This window comes from Podarcis tiliguerta (genome assembly GCF_965153285.1).
Source record: "Podarcis tiliguerta genome assembly, chromosome: 14".
Classification (NCBI taxonomy): Eukaryota; Metazoa; Chordata; class Lepidosauria; order Squamata; family Lacertidae; genus Podarcis; species Podarcis tiliguerta.
The window spans coordinates 4,876,809-4,903,025 of NC_139547.1; the positions used below are offsets into that span (position 1 = coordinate 4,876,809).

General features: G+C 44.7%; 1 protein-coding gene and 2 long non-coding RNA genes across 9 annotated transcripts in view; 2 read left to right on the top strand and 1 right to left on the bottom strand.

Annotated features, from left to right (window-relative positions):
• The first annotated feature begins 75 nt into the window (after positions 1-75).
• LOC310664292 lies at positions 76-26,101 on the top strand. The gene is made up of 3 exons (XR_014504872.1): positions 76-332; positions 5,679-5,691; positions 26,064-26,101. It is a non-coding gene; the product is annotated as an uncharacterized lncRNA (long non-coding RNA).
• Positions 10,366-12,380, top strand: LOC310664282. The gene is made up of 2 exons (XR_014504860.1): positions 10,366-10,860; positions 11,743-12,380. It is a non-coding gene; the product is annotated as an uncharacterized lncRNA (long non-coding RNA).
• The window catches only part of FAM81A (family with sequence similarity 81 member A), a 47,495-nt gene continuing 39,657 nt past the window's right edge, over positions 18,380-26,217 (bottom strand). For all 7 annotated transcript variants that reach the window (XM_083413149.1, XM_083413151.1, XM_083413153.1 and 4 more), the window contains 2 exons: positions 24,240-24,435; positions 18,380-22,820 (listed from right to left, as the gene is read on the bottom strand). In XM_083413149.1, the coding sequence (XP_083269275.1) occupies positions 22,714-22,820; positions 24,240-24,435 (303 nt within the window). In that variant the 3' untranslated portion in view covers positions 18,380-22,713. The remainder of the gene's footprint in view (positions 22,821-24,239; positions 24,436-26,217) is intronic.

Here is a 26,217-nt window from a genome sequence, read left to right on the forward strand (position 1 = left end):
CCGGTGCATGCTGGGACTTGTAGTCCGCTCTTTCTGAGGCGAAGGGCCTGGCCGCCTACGCCGCCGCCCTTCTCCCCGCCTCGGTAGGCCCTGAGGAGGGATGGGCGAGGGTTGCCACATAGGCCGGGAGGCGCGCGAGGTGGTGGTGGGATTAATTTAAATTAATTATAAGCATTCTTGGTGGCTTTTTAGTGGTTTATTTCCTGAAATCATTTTCCATACCGCCTTTCTTCCAAGGAGCTCAAGGCGGTGTTCAGGGTTCATGCAGTTCCCATTTAATTTCCTCACATCGCTCCTGTGAGGAAGAGTAACTGGCCCAAGGTCATGAAGGGGTACAGTTAGGGTTACCCCAGAAAGCCCTAAAAACTGTTTGTGAATTCCCCCCCCCCCCAGCCAGGCCTCGGCGTACGCATTTTAAAAACTGCAATTTCCTCTAAGACAAAAAGCACAAGCTAAGCAGTCCTCTTTGTAACAAAAACGCTGTAACAAACCCAGAGCTGAGAACAGAAAACCTTTCGGGTTCCCAGATAGAAGCAACCTTGTCCTGGTACATTGATTTGCAACATACTTCCGGGAACAGAACCAGGGAACGAAAAAAGCAACATTCTATGTAAGAATGTGTGAAGGGGGAGAGGGGAAAAGGGGTTTGAAAAAAAGGATAAAACCTGCTTGTAAAATGTTTTCGGTGCGGCCTGTCTTTTGTGAACTGAATCACACAGGTGCCTCTGCCCCTCCGGATGGCAGAATAAAACGCTCTTTCTCTGGATTAACCCCTTGGTGTCGTTTGGCTCCTTTTGTCTCTGCTCGGGTGCAACAATTATTCCTACCCGTGGATTAAAAAAGGCTACATATTTCTGGTGCGTTGGCCGGGAATAAGCACGTTCCCCGAGATCGAGGGACAAAGAGGTCCAGGGCGTCACTGCAAGGCGAGCAGCTCAGGATCCTGGGTCAACAGTTCCAGCGCGCATCCTGCCAACTTCGTGGGAGGGACTGGCCACCCGTTCCTGAGTGGACACGCGACAAGTGACGGAGAGAAAGAGCAACGGCCGTGCAGAAAGAAGGTACCTCGAGGAACAAGGTAAGCTCCACAAGGATAGGTGGGAGCAAAGAGAGTCTGATCAACTCCGCCAGCAGGGTAGAAGAAGTGCCACTGGTTTTGGTATTGCCCAGAAAAGCAGCAAAAAGGGTGCTGCAGGGCGCCGGTCGAAGTCTAAGCGCTGCCGGTTATGGTTCTTTTTGTGTCCAAAAGAAGCAGTAGAGTGCTCTTGGGCCCCGGTCGAAGTCTAAGTGCTGCCGGTTATGGTTCTTTTTGTGTCCAAAAGAAGCAGTAGAGTGCTCTTGGGCCCCGGTCGAAGTCTAAGCGCTGCCGGTTATGGTTCTTTTTGTGTCCAAAAGAAGCAGTAGAGTGCTCTTGGGCCCCGGTCGAAGTCTAAACGCTGCCGGTTGTGGTTATTTTTTGGGGGGGAAAGGGGATTGGGGGAGGTGCATGCGTTTTTCTGAATGTGCGTGTGGGGACACTCCAGTGAATGTTTTGAGTGTGTGAGACGTTGAAAGCAACGTCCGGCCTGTGACTGAATGAGAGAAAATAACGTTAGGAGGGCTGAGTGTCCCAGTGTCCCCAGGATCCCAGAGTCATGGGAAATAAAAGCAGTAAAACAATTCTTGAGACACCACTACAGAGCTTTCTGGAAAACTGGAAAAGTGCCACGAAAGCAGAAGAGTGGGGATGTAAACTCAAAAAAAAAGCAGACTCCAACATTTATGTGAAGTTGATTGGCCTTCGTATTTACCAGAATGGCCTCCTGGAGGATCCTTTGATCAAAACTCGGTCAACATTTTATGGAGTAACATTTTCAAGGCCCACACAGATCAGATTCCCTATATTTCTATCTGGAAAGCCAATGTGGATCAAAATCCCTCATGGCTTCGGAAAAATAGAATTGTGACTGCCCAAGTCAAACTGTGTTCAGTACAATTACAAGTTAAAAAGCCACCAGTTTTGCCAGTCCTGGAAGAGGAGATAATTACCCCCACCACCACCATATGCAGCAACTGCGCCAAGGCAACCAAATAGGGCTGCTTCTCCGCCCAATACCCAGACTGAGGACCCAAATGAGAAGATTCCCCCCTCTGCCCCTCCCCAACCCCCTTTTGATGCAAGCAAGGAAGGTGAAGAGGAAGGTGATGATGATTGTGATGATGATGACTTCAGAAAAACTCTAGATAAAGAGATGAGATGGACTAGTAAGCAGTCTGACAGAGTGTTCCAGTATGTAGAACCGTTTAAAAGAGTGAGCTGGATGTGGCTTCTTGGTTCTAGAAGCAGCACAATGCAAGGATGTGAATTGGCAGACAGAAAGAAACAGAGCAGAAGGCTTTGAGAGCCGCATAGGACAGAACTGTTAAAAAAGAGACAATTAAACCCAAGGGATTGAAAACCCTAGGATTACAATACTGACCATTGAGGAAATCCGCAAGATATATGCCCTCAGGGCAGCAGACAATACTGATGTTGCAATTGAGGCAGCTAAAACTCCACTTTGATGGCCCACCCACTGACTATACGACCCCCTGTGGACCCCCTGGTACAGGACCACAGACCTCCAAGCACTTTAAATCAGAATCCTTCTTTCGAAGAGGACCCAGCCAAAATAATTAGGGGTTTGTCTTCAAGCAGCCAGAAAGCCAAAAATGCAAGAGGGTGTCCACGGGAGGGAAAGAAGACGCCTAGGGAAGAAACCAGTGCACCATCTGCAGGCAAGAGGGTCATTGGGAAATGGAATGCCCATAGGCCCCACACCCGACACACCCCACCCCCACAGGCTGGGAACAATAAGATTTCTCAAAAATGATTTCTTCTCATCTCTGTTCTTGCTAAAAGACTGTTGCAGCTAGAAACGAGTGAACTAACTGTTTCTAACATTCATTCATGCAAGTAACAGGACATCAGCTTTTTTTTTTTTCCTTGTGCCAGGCGCTTGGAGGTAGCTTCAGAGCGTTATCTCTTGGCTGCTATCCCAAGAGGAAAATGCTGCATTCTCACCAACCAGCTACCCTGAACCTCACATTGTCTGGATTTACGGTTCAGTCACAAAAAAACCCAGAAGGCCAAGGGTTACCCACCCCCCTTGCCCCAAGCACTAACCTGAGGAAAGTGACTTTCTTAAAAGCAAGTGAATGCTTTCTGTGAACTTTGTCAAGTTTTACTTTTTAAGGTGCAATTTTATTCTGAAAAACAAGCTGCAGCATAACATAGGAATTTTGAAACTTTGATACTTTGCCAGAAGCAAGGGAACACATTGGACACTAGCAAACTAGGCAGATGAAAACTGAAATTTGCAACATGGCTTACAGGCCACGAGAGCTCTGAAATTTAGAGCACATGAATGAGACTTTTAAAAAAAAATCTCAGCTGGCAAAACTAAACCCAAGGAACAGAACTGTTAACCCCTTGTGAAGTTTCCTGCCAAGCATACCCTTTTGAATTAATGTTTGCTAGGCCTATACCTTAGGTGCAAATGCTATCTGTCAATGTACAGTCGTTCTGCCGTGTGTTTCTTTTTCTCTTCTCTTGACAGGTAAACCAGCCAGAGGCTGTCCTGTTTCTCTACAGCTGTTAAAGTCACCAGCATCTGTGACACCTGATCTGCACTGGCCCCTTCGACTCACCCCAGACGTCCAGACATCGCTCCAGCCTTGTTGGAAGAGACCCAAGACGTCCAACGCCCACCAGACGACTGAACGCCCACCACACTACAGCCCTGCTCACGTCACTCTGGAAGCTGACGTTTTGCACGGCTCAAGAATCCAGCATGGATTGAAAGAGGACATTTTCACATTTTCTTTTCTTTCCTTTTGCATAACTGAACTTTATTGAAGGTACCTGCGCCTGATTTGCTTTACGCCACCCCTGCAGAGGAGGGTGTCTAGTGGGTCTCTTCTTTCAGCGTAATTACACCCCAGCCCACTCTCTAGCACTTACCTAAGCCCCTCCCTGTGCATACAATGGCTCAAATACGACTGTGGGTCCCCGTGCTGGTATTTCTGCTGCCTTTGATCTTTGATATGCCAATACCACTCACGGTGACCAGACAACTGCTGCAATCGTGGGGGGCCCACCACACATATAATAAATGGATTCAGGTTGCTGAGATGGTTGCGTTCTCTGCAAATCGGACCAATTGTGCCGTTTGCACTCTGGCCCCTGTAGCCCAGCCCCAACTAACATGCCTGAGTCCGAGACAGGAACTTTTTCTGGTTCCAAATTGCCTAGCCCACTTGCTGACAGGCACCACATCTGCCCATGGTCAGGACGTTTACTGGGTGTGTGGCAGAAAGGCCTATCATGCCCTCCCAAGAGGATGGTATGGGGTCTGTTTTCCAGCCTACTTAATACCCCCCATGTGGATTCCTGACCAGATACCCTCTGCACCCCCTAGAAGGAGGCGTTCGGCTGACCTGGCAACACTTGCAGGTGGCAGCTCCCAGGATTGGGGCCAAAATCAGTGGCCTCCGGAAAGGATACTGGCCCATTATGCTCCAGCCTCTTGGAATCGGGGAGAGAAAATCTCTGGGGCAAGGGGACCAATCTATAACTTGAACCGCATAATCAGACTCCAGGCAGTGGTAGAGATTGTTGCTAACACAACAGCCACGGCCCTTAGGCTAATTGCCACGCAATTGGATGAGACACGCAATGCGTTTCTCTCAGTCCGATTAGCGTTGGACTTTCTCCTGGCGCAACATGGCGGCTTTTGTGCAGCCTTAAATGTCACAGGTGGGGCCTGTTGCTTTAACATCTCTGATCATGGTGAGGCCATTCGCAATTTGGCAGCAGGACTTGAAACAGTGGCCCATATTCCTACCCAAACCTGGGAGGGATGGGACATGTCATGGCTTGACTGGTTGCCAAAACTAAGATGGGTAAAAGGCCTGTTTTTGCTGCTGCTTGGCCCACTTTTCATTTTGCTAATTTTTTGCTTTTCTGTACCTTGCTTGCTGCAATGCTTGCATACAATGACACGCAATATGATTTCTCGCATGCTTCGCCCCCAGATTATAGCTCTGACCCGAGAATATCAGCCTGTGCCTTCCTGGGACGAGCCTTTTTGAGAAAAAGGCTGTCCAAAATTGAGAGGTATGGAATGAAGGGGTACAGTTAGGGTTACCCCAGAAAGCCCTAAAAACTGTTTGTGAATTCCCCCCCCCCCAGCCAGGCCTCGGCGTACGCATTTTAAAAACTGCAATTTCCTCTAAGACAAAAAGCACAAGCTAAGCAGTCCTCTTTGTAACAAAAACGCTGTAACAAACCCAGAGCTGAGAACAGAAAACCTTTCGGGTTCCCAGATAGAAGCAACCTTGTCCTGGTACATTGATTTGCAACATACTTCCGGGAACAGAACCAGGGAACGAAAAAAGCAACATTCTATGTAAGAATGTGTGAAGGGGGAGAGGGGAAAAGGGGTTTGAAAAAAAGGATAAAACCTGCTTGTAAAATGTTTTCGGTGCGGCCTGTCTTTTGTGAACTGAATCACACAGGTGCCTCTGCCCCTCCGGATGGCAGAATAAAACGCTCTTTCTCTGGATTAACCCCTTGGTGTCGTTTGGCTCCTTTTGTCTCTGCTCGGGTGCAACAATTATTCCTACCCGTGGATTAAAAAGGCTACAGTCACATGCAGTGAGCTTCATGTGGTAAATATATTTATTTAATTTGTATATCCCCCATCCGTTGAAGATTTGAATCCTGGTCTGACCCTCTTACTGCTGGCTCCTGCTATATGGTATGCTGCGATGTATTGCTTGATTGTTTTAAAAAACAAAATAAAACTCAAAGTGGCATACAAAAATATTAATAAATTTATTGGTAAAGACAATGAACAACAACATACATTTAAAGTACAGTGGTAACTTGCGTTAAGTACTTAATTCGTTCTGGAGGTCCGTTCTTAACCTGAAATTGTTCTTAACCTGAAGCACCACTTTAGCTAATGGGGCCTCCTGCTGATGCCATGCCGCCGGAGCACGATTTCTGTTCTCATCCTGAAGCAAAGTTCTTAACCCGAGGTACTATTTCTGGGTTAGTGGAGTCTGTAACCTGAAGCGTATGTAACCGAGGTACCACTGTACTCAGATAAACCACTGAAATTAATGTCAGTGATTAAGTTATATTAGTGTCTGTGGGACTACTCTTAAGTAAAAGTTAGTTGAATTCAACACTAAGTTTATTTGTATACCACAACATCAGCACCAGATATATTTATACAGTGGTACCTCAGGTTAAGTACCACTGTTCGTTCCGGAGGTCCGTTCTTAACCTGAAACTGTTATTAAGCTGAAGCACCACTTTAGCTAATGGGGCCTCTTGGCATCTGTATCCACGACTGAGCAGTCCTATTTTGGATCCACTTTGCTCACCTCTAAAAGGAGAAGGGGCTAGAAAAGGTCTTGGGCCCGGTCTTATTCAACATCTTTATCAACGACTTGGATGATGGACTCAAGGGCATCCTGATCAAATTTGCAGATGACACCAAACTGGGAGGGGTGGCTAACACCCCAGAGGACAGGATCACACTTCAAAACGACCTTGACAGATTAGAGAACTGGGCCAAAACAAACAAGATGAATTTTAACAGGGAGAAATGTAAAGTATTGCACTTGGGCAAAAAAAATGAGAGGCACAAATACAAGATGTGTGACACCTGGCTTGAGAGCAGTCCATGTGAAAAGGATCTAGGAGTCTTGGTTGACCACAAACTTGACATGAGCCAACAGTGTGACGCGGCAGCTAAAAAAGCCAATGCAATTCTGGGCTGCATCAATAGGAGTATAGCATCTAGATCAAGGGAAGTAATAGTGCCACTGTATTCTGCTCTGGTCAGACCTCACCTGGAGTACTGTGTCCAGTTCTGGGCACCACAGTTCAAGAAGGACACTGACAAACTGGAACGTGTCCAGAGGAGGGCAACCAAAATGGTCAAAGGCCTGGAAACGATGCCTTATGAGGAACGGCTAAGGGAGCTGGGCATGTTTAGCCTAGAGAAGAGGAGGTTAAGGGGTGATATGATAGCCATGTTCAAATATATAAAAGGATGTCACATAGAGGAGGGAGAAAGGTCGTTTTCTGCTGCTCCAGAGAAGCGGACACGGAGCAATGGATCCAAACTACAAGAAAGAAGATTCCACCTAAACATTAGGAAGAACTTCCTGACAGTAAGAGCTGTTTGACAGTGGAATTTGCTGCCAAGGAGTGTGGTGGAGTCTCCTTCTTTGGAGGTCTTTAAGCAGAGGCTTGACAGCCATATGTCAGGAGTGCTCTGATGGTGTTTCCTGCTTGGCAGGGGGTTGGACTCGATGACCCTTGTGGTCTCTTCCAACTCTATGATTCTATGATTCTATGATTCTAGGTGCCCTAAACATAGTCTGCCTCCTTTTTTTCCTGACTGCATTACTGCGCCCAGTGGGGTCACCACCCAGCAGTCATAAAAGACAACTGAACTTTGGAACATGGAATAGACAGATTACACAAATAACAAGCGCCCCGAGCACGGGAATGCCATCATTGCAAGAGAGTTGCGATGTTTTAACATAGATATTGAAGCTCTTAAAGAAACTTGAAGAGCAGGAGAGGGACAACTGAAGGAAGTAAAAGGAGGCTACACATTCTTCTGGAAAGGTTTACCTGAAGAAGAAAGTCAAATATAGTCATACCTCGTGTTACGTTTGCTTTACATTGTGGCTTTTCAGGTTACAAATGCAGCAACCCCAGAAGTGTTTACTTCCGAGTTCGCCACGCACGCACACACAGAAGTGATCTGCGCACTTTGCACATGCACAGAAGCACTCTATCGCGTTTTGCTCACGCGCAGTAGTGGCGCTCTACTTACGGACTTTTCAGGGTGCGAACGGCACCTCGAAACTGATCATGTTCATAAGTAGAGGTACCACTGTACATGGAGTAGGCTTTGCTATCAAAAACGATATTGTGAAGCTTGTGGTAATAATTTACCTCTACACTACCTTGTTTGTTATCCAGGTGAAGAACAACCACCTTTTGAATAAACCACAGAACCAAGGAAATTATTTTCAAGTCCAGCATCTGGATTTAGGGACCCAGCATTTATTATAGCTATTGCAATAGGACAGAGCTCATTCAACATGCCAGTTAAGAAGGTCTGCCCCCAGGCACTTCAGAAAAAAAGCTCATATAGTAGTTCAAACACAGCAAACAAAGAGTCATAAAACATCTTCACATATGTCAGGAAAGTGATGAGAAGTAAAGCACATATGGCTCCATACTGATATCTTCACTCCTGCATCACCTTGGAGTGACCCTGATGTGCCCAGGTCATTTGACCCATATTAGGCAGGGGTTGGCAAGGTTTACCTCACCTGGGCCGGTTCACCGGGGATTGAGCGCACGCATAAGCTTGCGCGGCTGTGATTTCCGTTGGCTGCATCTGTACAGATACGATTTCCAGGGTCTGCACCTGCACAGATGAGATTTTCAGCGTCTGAGCATGCGCAGAAACAATTTCCAGCAACGCAGAAGCGAGTTTCTGCGCCGCGCTGCACCAGTTTAGCATAGCATAGCTGCCGAGTGGGCAGCTCGGTTCGGGGGCGGCTCGTGGGCCAGTTAAATGACCCCCGTGGGCCACTTGTGGCCCATGGGCCTTAGGTTGCCTACCCTGATCTTAGGTCTCTGGTGTCCAGCATTACCCTGGCAAAATAGCCTTCATTGACGGAAGAGCATAATAAAATCCTCTTCCTGGGTCTCAGATGACTTCAAGAATTGCTGATTTACACTCTGGTGCTAAAACATCCTGCCATTTGTATCACTTTCAGGGGTAGATAAGGAGAGATGGAATGCAGCTTAGGAGGGGGAAGACTCACAAATGCAGAACACACAAAAATCAAGCCTAATACATTCTAAAATGTTTTAAGAATTAAAGTGAAACATTTAAACATTATTAAAATAATAAAAATATACGCCCGGGGTCTCCACATCTTATACCAGTCCCCCTTTGATCCTAACCTTATCAAGGATTATAATCATACTTTATCAAAGTTATCAATCTACCAATTGGACTTCTTTACAAAACACACTTGTACAAGCATTGAATACCACAACATAGCAATATAATACAGAGAATGACTGAGAGAAAAACTAATACCCCCCCTTTTAAGGATTTATTGATCCAACTAATCTGAGGGAGACCAACCTCTTGGATTCCAATATGAGATTCCTTTTAAGCATTTATGGACTTTTAAGAACCTTGGGAGAAATATTCTCCCTTGCTATAAACATGTTTATGCTTTACACTCAGCACGAAGGTTTATTCATAAAGAAACATGAAGTTTTATTTCTTTAGCTTTATTTTGTGCCCAATGTCAAATTAGTCTTCTGGACCCCTTCTCTTTGTTATTCCTCAACAACACCCCCTTAATGAATTCTTGTTAAAGGGCTTTCATCAGTCATCAGCAACCTCCCAATTTGGCGCAGATGTTGACACATCCTAACAGAAATGTCTTCACACTTCTGGGAGGTTCTTAACTTCCTGTGATCTTCACTTAAGGGTGAATCATTTTCTCACATTCCAGAGGGACACGAAAAGGCTAATTGCACCTTGGGTTCACTTGTCCAATCCAAAAGCAAAATCCAATTAGAATTTTTCTATAGCCCCAAAATTTCAAGTCCAGAAATTAATTTGTTAAACAATTGCAGTAGGTGCATTTGTCCAAATTACCGTATTTTTCACTCTGTAGGACGCACTTTTCCCCCTCCAAAAATTAAGGGGGAATGTGTGTGCGTCCTATGGAGCGAATGCAGGCTCCTTGGCTTCAGCGATAGCAACGCGAAGCCTCTGAAGCGCAGAGGGAGCGCTCCCAGTCCCACCAGGAGATGCTGGGGACTGAACCTGATGCCTTCTGCATGCTAAGCAGTTGTTCTACCACTGAGCTATGGCCCTAGCTCACAATATTGCTGTCAGGATAAAATGGAGAAGGTGGAGCCTGAAGTGTGTATGCTCTGTGGAGGAAACGTGGGATGGAAGTTTAAGAAGGAATAAAGTATGTAAACTAGCCTATAAGTGAATAAACTACAGTATATTTTTAACTTACTCTCCTAATAATTTGTATATAAATTATAAAAGTGGTATATAAATTTTGTTAAATAAAAAAGAGGAAATGTTCAGACTTTCAAACAGTATGTTATGACTGAGCCTTCATTGCTGAAACTCCCAACAGCATTTCCATGCTCACAAACACCTGATGGAGGAACCATTGTGACATAACCCATTCAAGCAGAGTGAAGGGGCAACAGGCTGTCAACAGTGGCAGTAGTTGGGGGCTCCCATGTATGAAAAAGTCTTTTCATACTGCCTGAGGAATTAATCCCTTATTTAACGTTCATAATTGCTGGATCGATTTAACAGGACTGGAGCTAACATTTGCTTGGATTTGGCACCATTGATAGGGAACTGCCTGTTGCGTCCTCCGCTTTGAAGTCATCCTGGTCTTTGGGCCTCCAGCACCTTCTTCAGCATGTCCAACCCATCTAAGAGGCGTATGATACTGGTGTTCCACCGGGTTAGGAAGAAGCCCCTGACAGAGAAGCCGTGCTCTACCATCTCGGCCAGACCTTCTGCTTCTGCACCAGCTTGCAACACTCCTCACATTTCACCCTACTTCACGAGGAGCAAGACACAACCCACTCCGCTCAGGAGGTCCAGCAGGCGCAAGGTGCTGTGATTGCCGAATCTCACCAACCCCAAGTTTTTCAGATCCGTCATTGGCAGCGTTGGCCAGAAGAGAGCCCGCAGGCGTGGCAAGCAAAAGAAGACTCCAGCGGGAACAGGAAAAGGAGTGAGGGCTAGGCTAGAGGCAAGAAGGCTCCAAAGCTATTTGCGGGTTGGGATTGCTTTGGAAGATGCCTTCTCACAATCTCTACCCTTGAACCACGTAAGGACATAAGAAGTGCCTGCTGGATGAGGCCACATTGGCCTGTCTAGTCCAGCATCCTGTTCTCACAGTGGCCAACCAGAGGCCTGCGGAAACAAGAGCATTCTGTATTCCCTTCCTGCATCTTCCAGCAACTACTATTCACAAACGTTACTGCCACTGACTGTGGAGGTAGAGCATAGCCATCGTGCCTAGCGGCCATTGATAGCCTTTTCTGCATAAAACCATCCAAGCTGGTGGCCGTCACAGCTTTCTGTGGGATTGAGCTTCCAGAGGGGTAGCTGAGCATGCCTGCTGCAGGAAAAGCAGACATTAAAAGCACATTTCTCCCTCAGAATCCTGGGAATTGCAGTTTGTAAAGGGTGCTACAAATTGTAGCTATGCGGTAGAAGGGTAATCTACAGTTCCCAGGATTCTTACAGGGGAGAAGCGATAATGATTTAATGTATGGTGTGTACAAAGCCTCAAATTAGCTCCACCAGCTCTGTAATACTAAAGCAAAGATTATAATGCATATTGTTGTTGTACTTTTAGAAATATTATAAAACCCATTCCTGCAAGCCATGTAGTCTGGAATAAACTCAGTCACCCCTCCCATCATTAATGGTTTCTACTGGGGGGGGGAGGGGTGTTGGATCTGCTTCCCTGCCTTGAAGAAAGGCGCAGGTCAGATGTGTGCCCAGACCTGGCCACGCTTCGCAAGAGAGGTGTGTTGGTTCAAGGTGGCCACGCTGCCTGCAACTTGCACTCCTTCCTGACATGTCTTCCCCAAACCCCTTCTTCCAGAGGCTGTGTTGAAGTTTTCCATCACGTGGAACACAAACTCGCAGAACTACCTCAAGGCTCAGGCAGTGGTGAAAACCCTCCTCAAGCATGAGACGCCAGAGAGCCTCCTGCAATACGAAGGGATCAAAGCAGCTGTGGAGTCTCGCCTACCATACACGGCACTTCCAGAGGCTGGGCCGGTTACTGCAGGCCTCCATGTTCCTTGATTTCATGCGACAAAACATGAAGTTGCCTGACGCCGCCAAGTGGGACGAGGAGATGGACACGTGATGAGCTTTATTTATTTATTTATTTATTATTAATTTTGTTGAGTACAAATTAGAAAAAAATACAAATATACCAAAAAAGGAAAATACATGTAACCAATAGAAAATTAGAAAACATTTTACCTCTTCTCATATGTACAATTATTTGCACCTCTACAAAACAATATTCACAATAAAGAAAAGAAATGAAAGGTAAAATATAAAAGAAAAGAACAAGAAGAAGATAAAGGAAAGGAAGAAATAAGATCAAGAATGAGAATTTTAAAAGTAGATAAGTATTCACTATACACAGCCATTTCCAATCTATATTTATATTCAATTATGTATTTTCATCTTATCATTATCTATCTTAATTAAAATATTTTTAAAAGATTTCCACCATTTGCCTCACACGTTTTTGGTAGTCCATTTGTCAAAACCTCTGTTCTTCATATTTTTCCTTTGGGTCTTCTTAATGTCTCGCTTCGTATTTTTTATATTACAAGATTATTCTAAACACAACCAGATTTTAGTAGCCGAGCCCTGGTTTTGTAAGTAATCATTTAAACACTCCCATTGCTTCATGACCATAGTTTTAGGTTTTCTCATTAAATCTGTCAATTTTGCTAGCTCCAAGTACTCGCAAAGTTCCCCCAGCCATTCTCTTTTTGTTGGAGTGCTATCCTTTTTCCAATAGCTAGCAATCAAAACTCTTGACGCTGTTGTCATGTATAAGAATATGTTGGTTTTATCCTTTGGGATATCTTTATCAAGAATTCCTAGTAGATATGCCTCTGCCTTTTTACTGTGTGATGCCTTTATCAATTTTTTTATCTCGTCGTGGATCATGTCCCAAAAGGTTTTAATCTTTGAGCAAGTCCACCACATGTGGTATAACGTGCCTTTTGTCCTATTACATTTCCAGCATTTATTGTTGTTCATTTTATTCATTTTTGACAATCTGTCGGGAGTTAAGTACCATCTATGATGAATTTTTCTGTAGTTCTCCCTTAATAGGTCACACACTGTAAAATTTATGCGCTCCGAAGGCTTCAGGGATCTTTGAGGCTGGCGGTGGGGCAAAGCAGCGCTTCCCCCCACCGCCAGCCCCACAAGCTTGGGGGGGGCAGCGGGAAGGTGGCGCGCAGCTTTTGCACTGCTCCCCGACCTGGTCTTTGAGGCTGGCGGTCTTTGAGCAGTGCTCCCCCCCCACCGCCAGCCCCAAAGAGCAGGTCGAAAGGAACCCGAAGCCTCCGGGGCCCGGCGGGAACTCCCGCCGTGCTCCTGAGGCTTCGGGTTGCCTTCACTGAAGCCTGGAGAGCGAGAGGGGTCAGTGCACAGTGGGTGAACGCACCTTGAACGCACAGAACACACCTTGCTTCAGAGGGGAGAACAAGAAAAAAAAATTCTCCCACTCTCTGCACAGCACCCCTTCAGCGAAGCGGCAGGAGAAATGGAAGGGGCTCCATTTCTCCTGCCGCTTCACTGAAGGGGCGCTGAGCAGAGAGGGGGAGATTTTTTTTCCTTTTTCTCCCCCTCTAAAACAAGGTGCGTCCTATGGTTGGGTGCATCCTATAGAGCAAAAAATACGATAACTACTTTTACTCTATAAAGCACATACAGACTTCCTTCACACATGCAGTGATTCCTGCTTAATCAAAGCATATATTTATGTGCTACTGTTAACTGGTTTCCCATGGTGCTTTTCCTGAAACCATTGGATCAATAGGGAAGATTGGGTCACATGTAGAGACAAAGAAATGTCACCAATTGACCTATTTTGAATTTTGGATTTCACAAAAACCGGGTATATTCAAAGACATAAAACACATGGGGAAACCTTCATACCTACTTTTAAATAATATGGTACAACTTCAGCAATCATAATACTCAGCAATTGCTTTTTGGCGGTGAACCAAACCTGCATACTGATTTTCATTTTCCAATGGATATTCTCAATACCTCAAACATGCAAATGATATACAAACAATTACATGGGAATCACAACACAATTAAATACATCAATTTACAGTTACAACTACATTCAAACTACCATATAACACAAAATACAAATTCTATATCTAGTTATTTATGAAAATCTATTGGTCTTCTTGCTGCTTTCACAAAGATCTTCAATCTCCAGGAGCTTCAACTCCTGTAGTCCAAAAAATTATCTTTGCAAGTCACCTTCCTCCAGGCCCCCTTGGCCTGCCACCCCACAAGTCCTGGTTTGATGCAGATGAAAATAAATGGCTGCTGCTACATTGCTGTTATCTGGGAAGCCGTAAACTTGCAATAAACACATTATTCTAAGTGATTTCCTGGCAGATTTCTTCCATTAACCAGGAGGGTTGAGATACATCTCTGGAGCACCTAAGTCTGCAGAGAGAACAAAACTGCATCTGGGACTGAAAACATAGTTAGCATGAGAGGGGGTTGAAAATGACAAACAGGTAAAGAGTTTTCCAAAATGACGATCCTTTTTTTTTGTAAGCTGTAAACCATGTAAAGTTTTTAAGTTAGAAAATTTATTCAGCCTAGTTTATTTATAACTGTTCCTGTTATCTGCTTAATTTCCTTTAGCTAGTTGGCAGTAGGAGGGAAGAGAAAGAAAATCTTTTTGTTAATTCAAATACAATAGAAAACATTCTGCTATAGGGAGCAGTAAGAGTTTCCAGACACCCCCATTACCTGTAGAAAGCAAAATTATTATGGAAGAAAAAACTGTTACAGTTATGGACAGTTATTTTTACACCAGGATAACTTATTTCCATCATGGGTTTATTCATACAAATTTTAGCAGTGACAGGTTTATTAGAAATATAGTTTATTATTTATTCTCACATTAATCCAAATCATGTGGGTTCAAAATTAGAATTGAAAATTAATACTTTTTTTTTTTTAAATCAACTCTCCCTTAATGAGTTGATGCACATGTTATTTACATGTACAGTGGCTTAAGTACTTAATTCGTTCCGGAGGTCCGTTCTTAACCTGCAACTGTTCTTAACCTGAAGCACCACTTTAGCTAATGGGGCCTCCCGCTGCCGCCGCGCCGCCGGAGCCCGATTTCTGTTCTCATCCTGAAGCAAAGTTCTTAACCTGAAGCACTATTTCTGGGTTAGCAGAGTCTGTAACCTGAAGCATATGTAACCCGAGGTACCACTGTACATGTTTGGATGTGGAACCAACTTCCAGGCTTTCTGCCATATAAACACAAGAGTTCTAAAGTTGGAGTCTCAAGTCCCATGACTTCAAGCACATAATTAAATGAATTATTTACCATTTCTATATTGAGATTTCCGTTTTGAGTTTTCAGTTTTCAGTTTTCAAACGTTTTGGAACTTGAACGGTCTTCTGCAATCAGGATCCTTAGATTTTGACAGACAACTAATCAGATGTTGCAAAACAGCGGCCCTTAGTGTCTGGAACACGCAATAAGCAGGGAAGTTACTGCAGTGCCCGTGCAGGACAGCCAGCTCAGCTTTGCACAGTTCACTGGGTGCCTCCCGTGCTGTGCATGACAAATCAACAATGGGTTCATAAAATGTATCCATTCTGGTTTTGATTGCTTAAAAGTGATACAATGTATGCTTTGAACTTGGCTAAGTAGAAAATACATACAAACTTTCAGAAATTAATAGAAAATCAATGGTTTAACGCATGGGTAGGCAAACTAAGGCCCGCCGGCCAGATCAGACCTAATTACCTTCTGGATTCAGCTCACGGATGGTCCAGGAATCGCTGCATGGATCGCCAGCGCGCGTGTTCTTTACCTCTCCCTCCCTCTTCCTCACACAGCGGCGGCGGCGCCTCCTCCCTCCCTCCTCCTGGCTTCTCCTCCTGGCCCCCTGCTGAAAGAGTTTGCTGACCTCTGGTTGAACCAATCCCCTCTGTTCCAAAATGTACGGTCACTACTCCCTACATAGACATTAACACAATAGGAGAGAGGAGGTTACTCCCAATGACCCAGGCAGAAACCTATTGGTAGAGTGGATTGAGACCAGGTACTTTCAAAGCCTGAAAACAGGAAAGTCCAGAGTTCAGAGGAAAAGTGTAAATAGTTTAATTTTTCTTAGGGAAGCGGGTACTTAGAAGGTGTGGGGAATAAGGGTGATTGACAGGGGTGGGTGACAGGCTCATGTTTCCACATGCCAACCACTCCTTCTTTATGACAAATTTGTGATGTACTGCTAATGCTATTGGAAGTGTATGATGGAAAAGGAGGGAGAAGTTTTAAAAGTCTGTGCAACCCCTTGCTTGGGGTTCTTACTCGTTGTGTGTTTTGAACCTTGGTGCAACAATAAAAATTGGGTCTACTGACCGCCGTTTTGCTTCTTCTAACTTGACTGGAGACTCTTTCTTTGCTGACCGGAGGGACCCACAGGGAGTGGCACCCTGACAAGGTGGGCAGCGGAGCAATCCCACATCCCAGGTTTTGTTTTTTGTTATCCCCAGAAACATGCCTCTGAGCTGTCACAGCATCATGTGAATTTTACTTCTGCAGGTTAGTTCTTCTGTGGGAGAAATACACACTTTTAGGCACAGATCTGGGCCACGCTTGTTTTCTCCTACAAGGCAGAGGTCCAGCACCCAAGAGCAAAATAAAAACAAGGAAAAGGAGGGAGAATAACAAAAAAGGGCACTTCTCAGTTTATCTTAGCCTGGGAATTTGTTTTTAGTTCCACAACTGATGTCACGATCCTTTCATACAAAAATCTATTCCTGGTTTCCCTTAAAGTGGCTTCTTTTAAGCAGCCTAATTTGGATTGAGGGGGTGGGGAGTTATTACTGTTGTTAAACAATTGAGAAACAGGAACCTTGATGATTCTACTGCAAATCACTAAAAGATATACCGTACCAAGAGCATGATCTACCTTCTGCCTGCCCCTGAGTATATTATATTGTGCCATTGTTTTGTTTTACTGCATTGCTATATTTAATCTTGCTGATTGATTTGTTGTGCTTTTTAAAAGTTGCAAAAGTTTTAAATAAATGTTAACAACAGCACACGGTCCTGTTGAAGGTCCTGGGGTTGGAAGATTGACACATATGCAAAAAATGTACTCTTTCTCTCCTTAACATACATCCAAGATTCTGGGTTTGCAGAACAGAAGGTTTCTCATCAACAATTCTGCAACTTGCCATTCATATTCTGATTTAAATTACTATTTGTTGAGGCAGGAAAAAATACAGAGTATAACGTATAGCATGAAAATGTCAATTTTATTCAGATTTAAACGGTTTTTAAAATAGATAATTCAAAAACGCAAAAACCAGGTAACCAACTGGAATGTCTTAAGTTGTATCTAATTGTCTGTGCAAAGTTTTACAGGAAAAATTATTCAAATCTATACATATTTGTTGTTTTCCTCCATTTGTCCTCTCACAGTTATAGTTTTTACAATACCAATAAACTGTATTTTATTGTTTATAAAACGCTAAATGGACTTTCTCCTAATATTTATGGCTGCATATTTGTTAGATTGACAACTAAAATACATGTATTTCTTTCCCCTCACAATTCTGTTGAAGAAATACCTGGAAATGCTTATTCATTATCATTAGCTTTGTGTAAACAGGACGAGATTTAGCTGCCATTTGATTTTGAATTTTACAGCAGTTATACTTCATTAACTAAGTTGAGTCAAAAGAGCCTCCAGTAAGCTCTTTTGCAAGATGTTGCAAATCAAGGTGCACAGCTGGTGGGTAAACACTCTCGCTTGATAACAATTTATTATTTTTCTTATAATGGAACTTTATTATCACTGAAGGGGAAAAAATGCTCAGCTCTAGTTTTGTGAAGTGTTTCCTCTGCGATGCTTTCTTCACAACCTGGTGGTATAACACAATTCTACCTTCTGTATTATCAGGGGCCCACTCTGCTCTCCAGATAATGATCCTGAAAAGTGTGTTCTGCTGCACAAACAAGGACATAAACTGGGCTGTAAGGTACTTGTAGTGTTTTCTGGGCTGCTGCAGGACTGGATTGCACCAACAACAGGGCAGGGCAGTCTCAAAGCACTGAAGCAAAGAGCTTTTAATTTGACTGGTTTTAAAATCTGCAGAGTGTAAGAGCAGTTTATGCATTCGAACCCATGGATATGAGCCAATTCTTGAGCAAGCACCATTGAAAGTAATGGGGGTCCCAGACAACTGTCCCTCTGTAGCTCATGTCCCTCTTCTAGAGAATCCATAGCGTAGATACTGTTGGTGGGACTTGCCTGTTTCCTTAAAAGGAACCAAGTTTCTCAAGTGGGAGCTCAGGCCATAGCCAACGGCGGAGAATGGTTGGTACCTTTTGATTTCCCCTGTGAGAGTAAAACAGAGCAAGTCAGACTGCTCTGTGCCATCTTGCTGGTGCAAGGAGGAAGCAAAATGAAAAGAGCTCCGCCGTGCTTGCAGGAATTTATAGTCACCCAGTGACTGTGGTAAACAATGGGGTGCTGCCGATACTCACAGCTCGATAAAAGTGTTGTGGCTGCCAGCGCACAATGGCTGCCATGGGCAGCAAGAAAAGAAGGGTCAGTCAAGTGTAGTCCAAGAGTATATCAAAAGTGGCTTATTTTAGTCCTTTAAAATAGTTGTTAAGTGTAGGACTTGATCTGGAGATAGTAATTTGGACTATGAAAAGTGTCAAAGCAGGTCTGAGAAATTGGTTACTAACAGTAAATTAATCAGCCAACCATAACATCCCTAAGACTCAGATGAAGGGCAGTATATAAATTTAACAAATGAATGAAAGAATGCATTTGATGCCATGAGACATTCTCCTGCCTGGCTTCTTCCCACCGCCAGCTAAACCATCAAAGTAGAAACTGCAAATGAGCAAACCTATCAGGCGCTGCTGTTGACCAGCCTACAGGCATTCCAAATCCAGTGCAGGTGGGATTATTGCACAAAGGGTCCCCCAAATTAGGCAAGCAACGCAACTGAAGCCCATAGCCAGGAATAGGGAATATGCAGGGGAGGGGGGAAATCACAGTACGTCATGCAATACAGGAAAGCCCTATGTTGCAATTAACTTAATATGTCTAAAGTTGTTTACCCATGCAAGATTGTAATAAAATCACGTTTTAATAGAATTATGAAATAAACATCAAACATGTCAGTCAAACCAGTGCCTTTGTGCTCATTGGTCAAAACAAGGGGAGGTGGGAGCAGGTCTGAATTCTATCAGAGCCTATGATAGAATTCTGCCTGTATATTTTTTACTTTAAAAGGGCTAAAGGTTTAATTTTTAAGAAATTAAAGCTGAAAATCAGGAATATAGGAAGCTGTCATATACTTGTTCATGAATCAGGCTATTGATCTATGTAGCTCAGTATTACTCACACTAACTGGCAGGGGCAGCTGTCCAGGGCCTCAGACGGTGGGTGGCTGGGTGGGTGGGGAGACTTTCTCAGGCTTCCCTAGAGATGCTGGGGATTGAATCTACTCTTCCACTGAGCTGTGGCCCTTCCCTGAATCTCCATGAGTGGGGCAGACCCACCAACATATTCCCAGTCTCTGAAATGGCCATGATACTGGCACAACCAATATACACTACAGTTCTGCATTTTCTATTCACTTGGCATAGCTCTTCATTATACAGTGGTACCTCGGCTTAAGTACTTAATTCGTTCCGGAGGTCCGTTCTTAACCTGCAACTGTTCTTAACCTGAAGCACCACTTTAGCTAATGGGGCCTCCCGCTGCCGCCGCGCTGCCGGAGCACGATTTCTGTTCTCATCCTGAAGCAAAGTTCTTAACCCGAGGTAATATTTCTGGGTTAGTGGAGTCTGTAACCTGAAGCGTATGTAACCCGAGGTACCACTGTACTCTTATGAATCAGAAGGAAATGTTGCACAATATCCAGCAGCACCATGCGATATTACAAAAAATTGACGCTTAATCTTAATGAAACACAAGAGAGAAAGAAGGGGGGTGTGTGAAATAAAGTGAAAGGTCGTTTTGTCAAAATACTTGCTTGCCAAAGCACCTGTACAGAGTCACCTGCTGTTCTGGCTGAAAACAGCAGGGAAAGGGTCCCATAGAAAGGCTCAAACACAAATTAAACTGAAGGTTTGCAGCAACAGTGCAGTGTTAAGTATCTCTGATTTCAGTGGGAAACAACTAAAGCAGGGCTGGCCCAAGACATGCTTGCCTTGAGGCAAACCACAAAATGGTTCCCTCACCCCTTCCAGGGAAGAAGGGGTTAGTGATTTACATCAGGATTAGGGGTGGCGATAAACATCTACATTGGGCCAGCCCTGGTTGCAGGTGTGCTTAATTCCTCAGTGAAAAATAAATGGGGCTTCGAAATGCATAGATTTGGTCTCAGCATTAAAAAAACAGGCTCTGGTTTCTCCAGCAGCAATTGGCTATATATAAATTTTACATGCTTGGGTGTAGAAGCCCATTGCTGCATTAGCCCTAGACTCCCCTCCCATTGAACAGAGACCCCCATTGCTGAAAACAGCCCCCACGACAAAATTAGGCTTAGGAAAAAGTCTTCTGCTGGCTCCGGCAGAAGGGTTTCTGTCCCTCCCCCACCAAGTCTAATTGTTGCAGGATGGATGGAGCAAGCGGCTTCCTGCAGCCTCCAGGAAGAACACCTGTGCCTCCTCCAGCAGTTTGGCTTGAAAGCAGCCAAAATACCCTTTTTCAGCCAAATTGCTGGGCGGTGGGAATGGGAGGGAATGCATAATTAGTGTGCATGCTCTTTGCATGCAAGTACATGTGTGTTGTACATGTGCGGTTGGGTCATGCCCATTGTGGCCTCTGTCCTTTGGAGGGTTGGCCAAGAGGCCATTCAGCTCTCAGGCCAAGAGGTTTTCTCACACTGTCCAAGAGAAACTAAGGCAGGAGTTTGATAACCTTGGGCTAGACGGCTTGGCGAGCTCTTGAGGAGCAGCAGGGTCTCATAACAGACGGGATTTGGTGGCGGTGGACATACACAGCTGCCTCTAGGCCAGTGTTGTCCTTTCTGAGTAGCTTATGGTTCTCCAGAGTTTCTGTGAGCAAAAAGTCTTCCCTTTGACTTGTGAACTTGGGGAAGGGATAGCAGCAGAGCACCTGCTTTGCATGCAGGAGGTCTCGGGTCCAATGGAGGTCCTCATGGCATCTCCAGTTGGACTGAGAGAGACTCCCTGCCTGAAACCCCCGGAAAGTCGCTGCCTATCATCTTATTAACTGATACTTTTTCTAATCAAAGAGGCTTCTGGGAACTGGCCCTGGCGTCTCCTGTGTGGAAAGCAAGTGGCCATGAAGCCTCTGGCAGTGATTGGATGAGGTAGCCTACCATGACAGAGGGGCCTGGCAGGAGGATGGCAAAGACCTGAGCAGTTCAGCCAGGGAGAAAGGCAAAAGCTCTGAAGGCAGGAATAAGAGACTGAGGAAGGCATAAGACACAAGAAGATGCAAGAGATGCAAGAGAGAGCAGCCCAGAAGGGGAGGAGGGGGAAATTAAGGATCCTGGGAACAGTCAGGGCTTATCCAAGCTTAGCTTTTGCTCTGCCCCTTCCAGGCAGAGGTCGAGGCTTTAACGCTCCCTGTCTGTTTTGTTCTTGTTTTGCCTTGAACTTTCCCCATGAAAACCTGCTCTTTAAAGCTGAATTGGAGCAAATGTCAATTCAGGTGTTCTGTGGATTGAGCTTTAAGAGAGGATTTTCACGGGGAAAGCCCCAAACCTTTTGCAATAATACTGTAACCTTCTCAATACCTTGCATGGAAACTGGACAGAGCAGCTTGGGCAATCGCCTCATCACGCCCTGCAAGCTGAGGTGGCCTCTTTTTCCCTCAAGAACCGCCTACAGAAGGCTGGCCAAGAACTATCCTGTCCAGAGGCAAGGAGAGATCTCACATTCAAAAAGTTTTATTTCCCTGTAGCTTGTCTCTTTTACTTGGTTTTAACTAATACTTATTGTTTTAACATTTGTATGTAAAGCCACTTTCTGAGGTTTGCTGAGAAGCGGGTACATAAATAAAGAGATGGGGCCCCTACTCCCAGCAGCCAGCCTGGCCAGTGATCAGGGATGGGGGGGTCATTGGAGTCCCACAATATCTGGAAGGACGCCACAGGTTTCCCACCCCTGTCTTAAATAAATAAATTAAACAAGACATCTGTGAAACCAACGGAGGACCGTAACATGCAATAGAGCATTAGACCTTCAGCAGAAGGCTGTGTTGCAAACACCTGGCCTGGTGGATCCTCACAATGGCTGCCAGCTGACTGATTCTGGATGTTCTCCGGTGGCTTTTTGTTCTTGAATTTAGTGGAATATAGATTAGCACTTTTATGTCTCACAATGGAACTTGATGATGGCCAAAGTGCACAGATTTAAACCCAATTCAGTCCCATGGTGGTGAATGAAACTGATTGAATTAACCTGAATTGCAGACTAGAGATCTTGCATCCTTCAAAATGTTGGAATACATGGCTCTGCTCAAGCATTTGGAGGCCCTGACAAAAATCTGTGACCCAAGTTATGTGAGACAGCTCTTCTGGAGTCAATGGAGCTTAGATCTGGAGTTACAGGGCAGTGGTCCTCACAGGTCTTCCGTAAAAAGTATTTTTGATAGCAATGCTGTCTTTTTACTATTTACAGTAACCATACAGCTCCACAAGATTGGGAACACCTAGCTCTGTCCATGCATCAGATTTATATCACAGCCTGGATCAACATTATAGGCAGACCAGATCCATTTTTCTTCCAGCTGCTCAGGTGATCTGCATTCAGATGCCTTTACTTCATTTGCTGAATCTGCTTCTGCAGCTCTTCTTTATCCAGTTTCATTTTGGCTTCAAGAACCTGCCGCAGGGATCCAATGCTCTCGTAGATGGTCGCAAATCCTAAACAGGGGAAGAATTGAAACAACATTTGCTATCTTTTTATTTTTAAACAAACTATGCTGACACTAAAAGCAAGTCTCATCTTCAGCTTAGCTTTCTCAATCAATCAATTATTGTATATAGCCAAAGGCCTTTACAATGTACAGCAGGGGATAAGATCAAGGCTGAAATCACGCAACATGACCTATAAAAGTTAAAACATAAAAAATTACAGTTTGAGGTTTTAAAATTAGGAAGCATGAACAAATCTAGAACTTCTTAGCTGCCAGCATGAACTTGGCTACCAGATGTGCAGTCTGGAGAACTTTATCAGCTAGGAGCTCAACTGTCACCTCCTGGGGGGATTGGCCTGAGAAACAGTCAAGAACCAAAGATAAAATAAATTCTCCATGCGTTGAATTTAAAGGGCAAAGCATCAGGAAATGCACGACAACCCCAGCTTGACTGTATCCATAAATGCACCTACTTTCCATATGGGGAATTCCCAGGTATCTCCCCTCTAAATACTCTGATGGCACCTGCTGGAACCTTAGTTCAACAAACGCCCTACATACACAGCTGCAGGAAAATCAGTGTTTCAAGGTAATGGTTCCTTGAGTGGTTGATCTTGATTTGGGGGCACCAAATAGAATAACGGGCAACCATAATGGATCTTGGTTGGCATCCTGATCAAAGATCCAATTTCTTAGGTCACATGGACTGAGGACTAAATATTTATCCATTTGGAGATTGTAAGCCCTAAGCTTATCATGACACTTTTGCGCCTAGCCACCTGTCCTTGGTTGCTCTAACCAACAGAGCTTGGTAAGGATATGGTCCTCAAAGGCGTTTAGTCTGCACCAGTATCTGAGATGGGCTAGATTGATTCTGGCTGTCATTGAGGGGAGACCCAATTCGGCTCTGGGGTGAGTTGCCAGTGTCGCTGGTGGAAGCCCCAATATCTGCCTCATGAATTTATATTGTTGGCCTTCTAGTTCTGATTTGATACCGCTTCCCCAAATCTTAGCCCCATAAAGCATTTGTGCAATGATCTTTGACATGTAGATCTTGATGGCTGGATTGATTAATTGCCCCCCCTTTCGAGTAGAGGAACCTGTATAGCTGTCCAGAAGAGCGGGCAGATAATAGCTTGATTGCATCCAGATAGGGTTTCCATGATAGCTTTTCATCAATAAGTAATCCCAATTTATTTATCGGCATGGAAGGTTTTTCAGAAAAAGGCCACCTAACAGGGCTGGTGGAAATTTTAATTTATATATTTATTTGGACACCTTAACCTTGGCCCTGATAGTCGCTCTTTCTCCAATGCTGAGTTGGCACCATTAGTTTTCTTTACTTCCAATAAAGTGCCCCTCTTGTCCTTTCTGAGTGGGAGCCACAACACTGGCCAGGTTATTACATCAATAAACACATTCTTACCAGCATTAACCTCGGCTTTCACTTCCTTTATATCTTCATTAATATCCATCTGAAGTTTGCTGAGCTGGATGTTGATTCTGTCTTCGGTCTTCTTTGCTCCGTGTTCTTCCGTGGTGATCTTTTGCCCGTCTTCCATTTTATTAAGTTTCCCTTGGATCTCGCTGAATTGCATCTCTAAGGCCCTGCTGTCCATTTCCTGGGATCAGTCAAACAATTTAAGACTTGCAATGATAAGATAAAACTGCCACATGGTTAATTTCTAGGCTAAGTCATTCAGGAAGTGCAACCCTCATTGGGACCCCACACGAACCAAGGCCTGTGGTCTGCAAGGCTTTTTTGCAGGATTTCCCTGCCACAAATCAAAGTGAGATGGCTTGGCTCAGGAGGCACCAAGGCAGCACAGCAGGAGGCTGAAGCTCAGTTCAAATATAACGGGAACTGGCTTCCTCTTATGGGAATAAATCTGCTCAAATCTTAGGTTTGCATGCTCCTTTCATTCTCCTTGGAAAATGGAAGCTTCAGATTTGGTTTAGGATGAGCTACCTATAGTTTTCTATTACATCTGAAATCAGGGAACTGTGTTTTATTCTAACCATGCTTAGTTAAAACAAACTAGGATCAAATATGTATAGTGAGAACAATTTTATAGAGGGCATAGGAAGATTGGGGAGGTGTTGAAATAACAATATATTTCCAGAGCCCATAGCAGTGGTGTGGCTAAGTGATTTTAGACCTTGGATTCAGTGGTCTTACAGAGGCCCCCTTTAGGCACCATGTATATTTATTAAAGGGACGCGGGTGGCGCTGTGGGTTAAAGCCTCAGCGCCTAGAGCTTGCCGATCGAAAGGTTGGCGGTTTGAATCCCTGCGGCGGGGTGCGCTCCCGTTATTCGGTCCCAGCGCCTGCCAACCTAGCAGTTCGAAAGCACCCTTGGGTGCAAGTAGATAAATAGGGACCGCTTACCAGCGGGAAGGTAAACGGTGTTTCCGTGTGCGGCTCTGGCTTGCCAGAGCAGCGATGTCACGCTGGCCACGTGACCCGGAAGTGTCTTCGGACAGTGCTGGCCCCCGGCCTCTTTGAGTGAGATGGGCGCACAACCCTAGAGTCTGTCAAGACTGGCCCGTACGGGCAGGGGTACCTTTACCTTTACCTTATATTTATTAAAGGGACACGGGTGGTGCTGTGGGTTAAACCACAGAGCCTAGGACTTGCCAATCAGAAGGTTGGCGGTTCAAATCTCCGCAATGGGGTGAGCTCCCATTGCTCAGTCCCTGCTCCTGCCAACCTAGCAGTTCGAAAGCACAGCAAAGTGCAAGTAGATAAATAGGTACCGCTCCGGCAGGAAGGTAAACGGCGTTTCCGTGCGCTGCTCTGGTTTGCCAGAAGCAGCTTAGTCAGGCTGGCCACATGACCCAGAAGCTGTACGCCGGCTCCCTCGGCCAATAAGGCGAGATGAGTGCCACAACCCCAGAGTCGGTCACGACTGGACCTAATGGTCAGGGGTCCCCTTACCTTTACCTATATTTATTTTACATTCTTGATATACTGGAGCAGAAAACAAAAAACAGTTGGCAACTCTGATCTTTTTATAAAAAGAATACCCTGAGCAAAAGTAGTTTCTCAGTTTAAACTCACAACTCAAAGTCTACATTACATCTGCAGGAATAGAGTGGAGTTTGGTTTTGCTGCTAAACATCTGGCTTATGAATAAACATCCTTTTTGTTGCATTAAAGGATAACCTATTTATTTAAAGTAAAAATAATTAAAACGAGCATCTGTAACCATGCACATCCATTTAATTCGAAAATGTTTTAATAATTCAGAGGACAGCAAGGCTACCATGGTGACCAGCACCGGCCCCGGTGGACCCAGGTGCTGATGGTGAGTCTGTTTGCTGCTGCCTCCAGGATGGTCATTTGGGGGGGGGGTGTTTGTGGGGGGGGGGTGGTGGCCAGGATTGTAAAATTACTTTTCAGG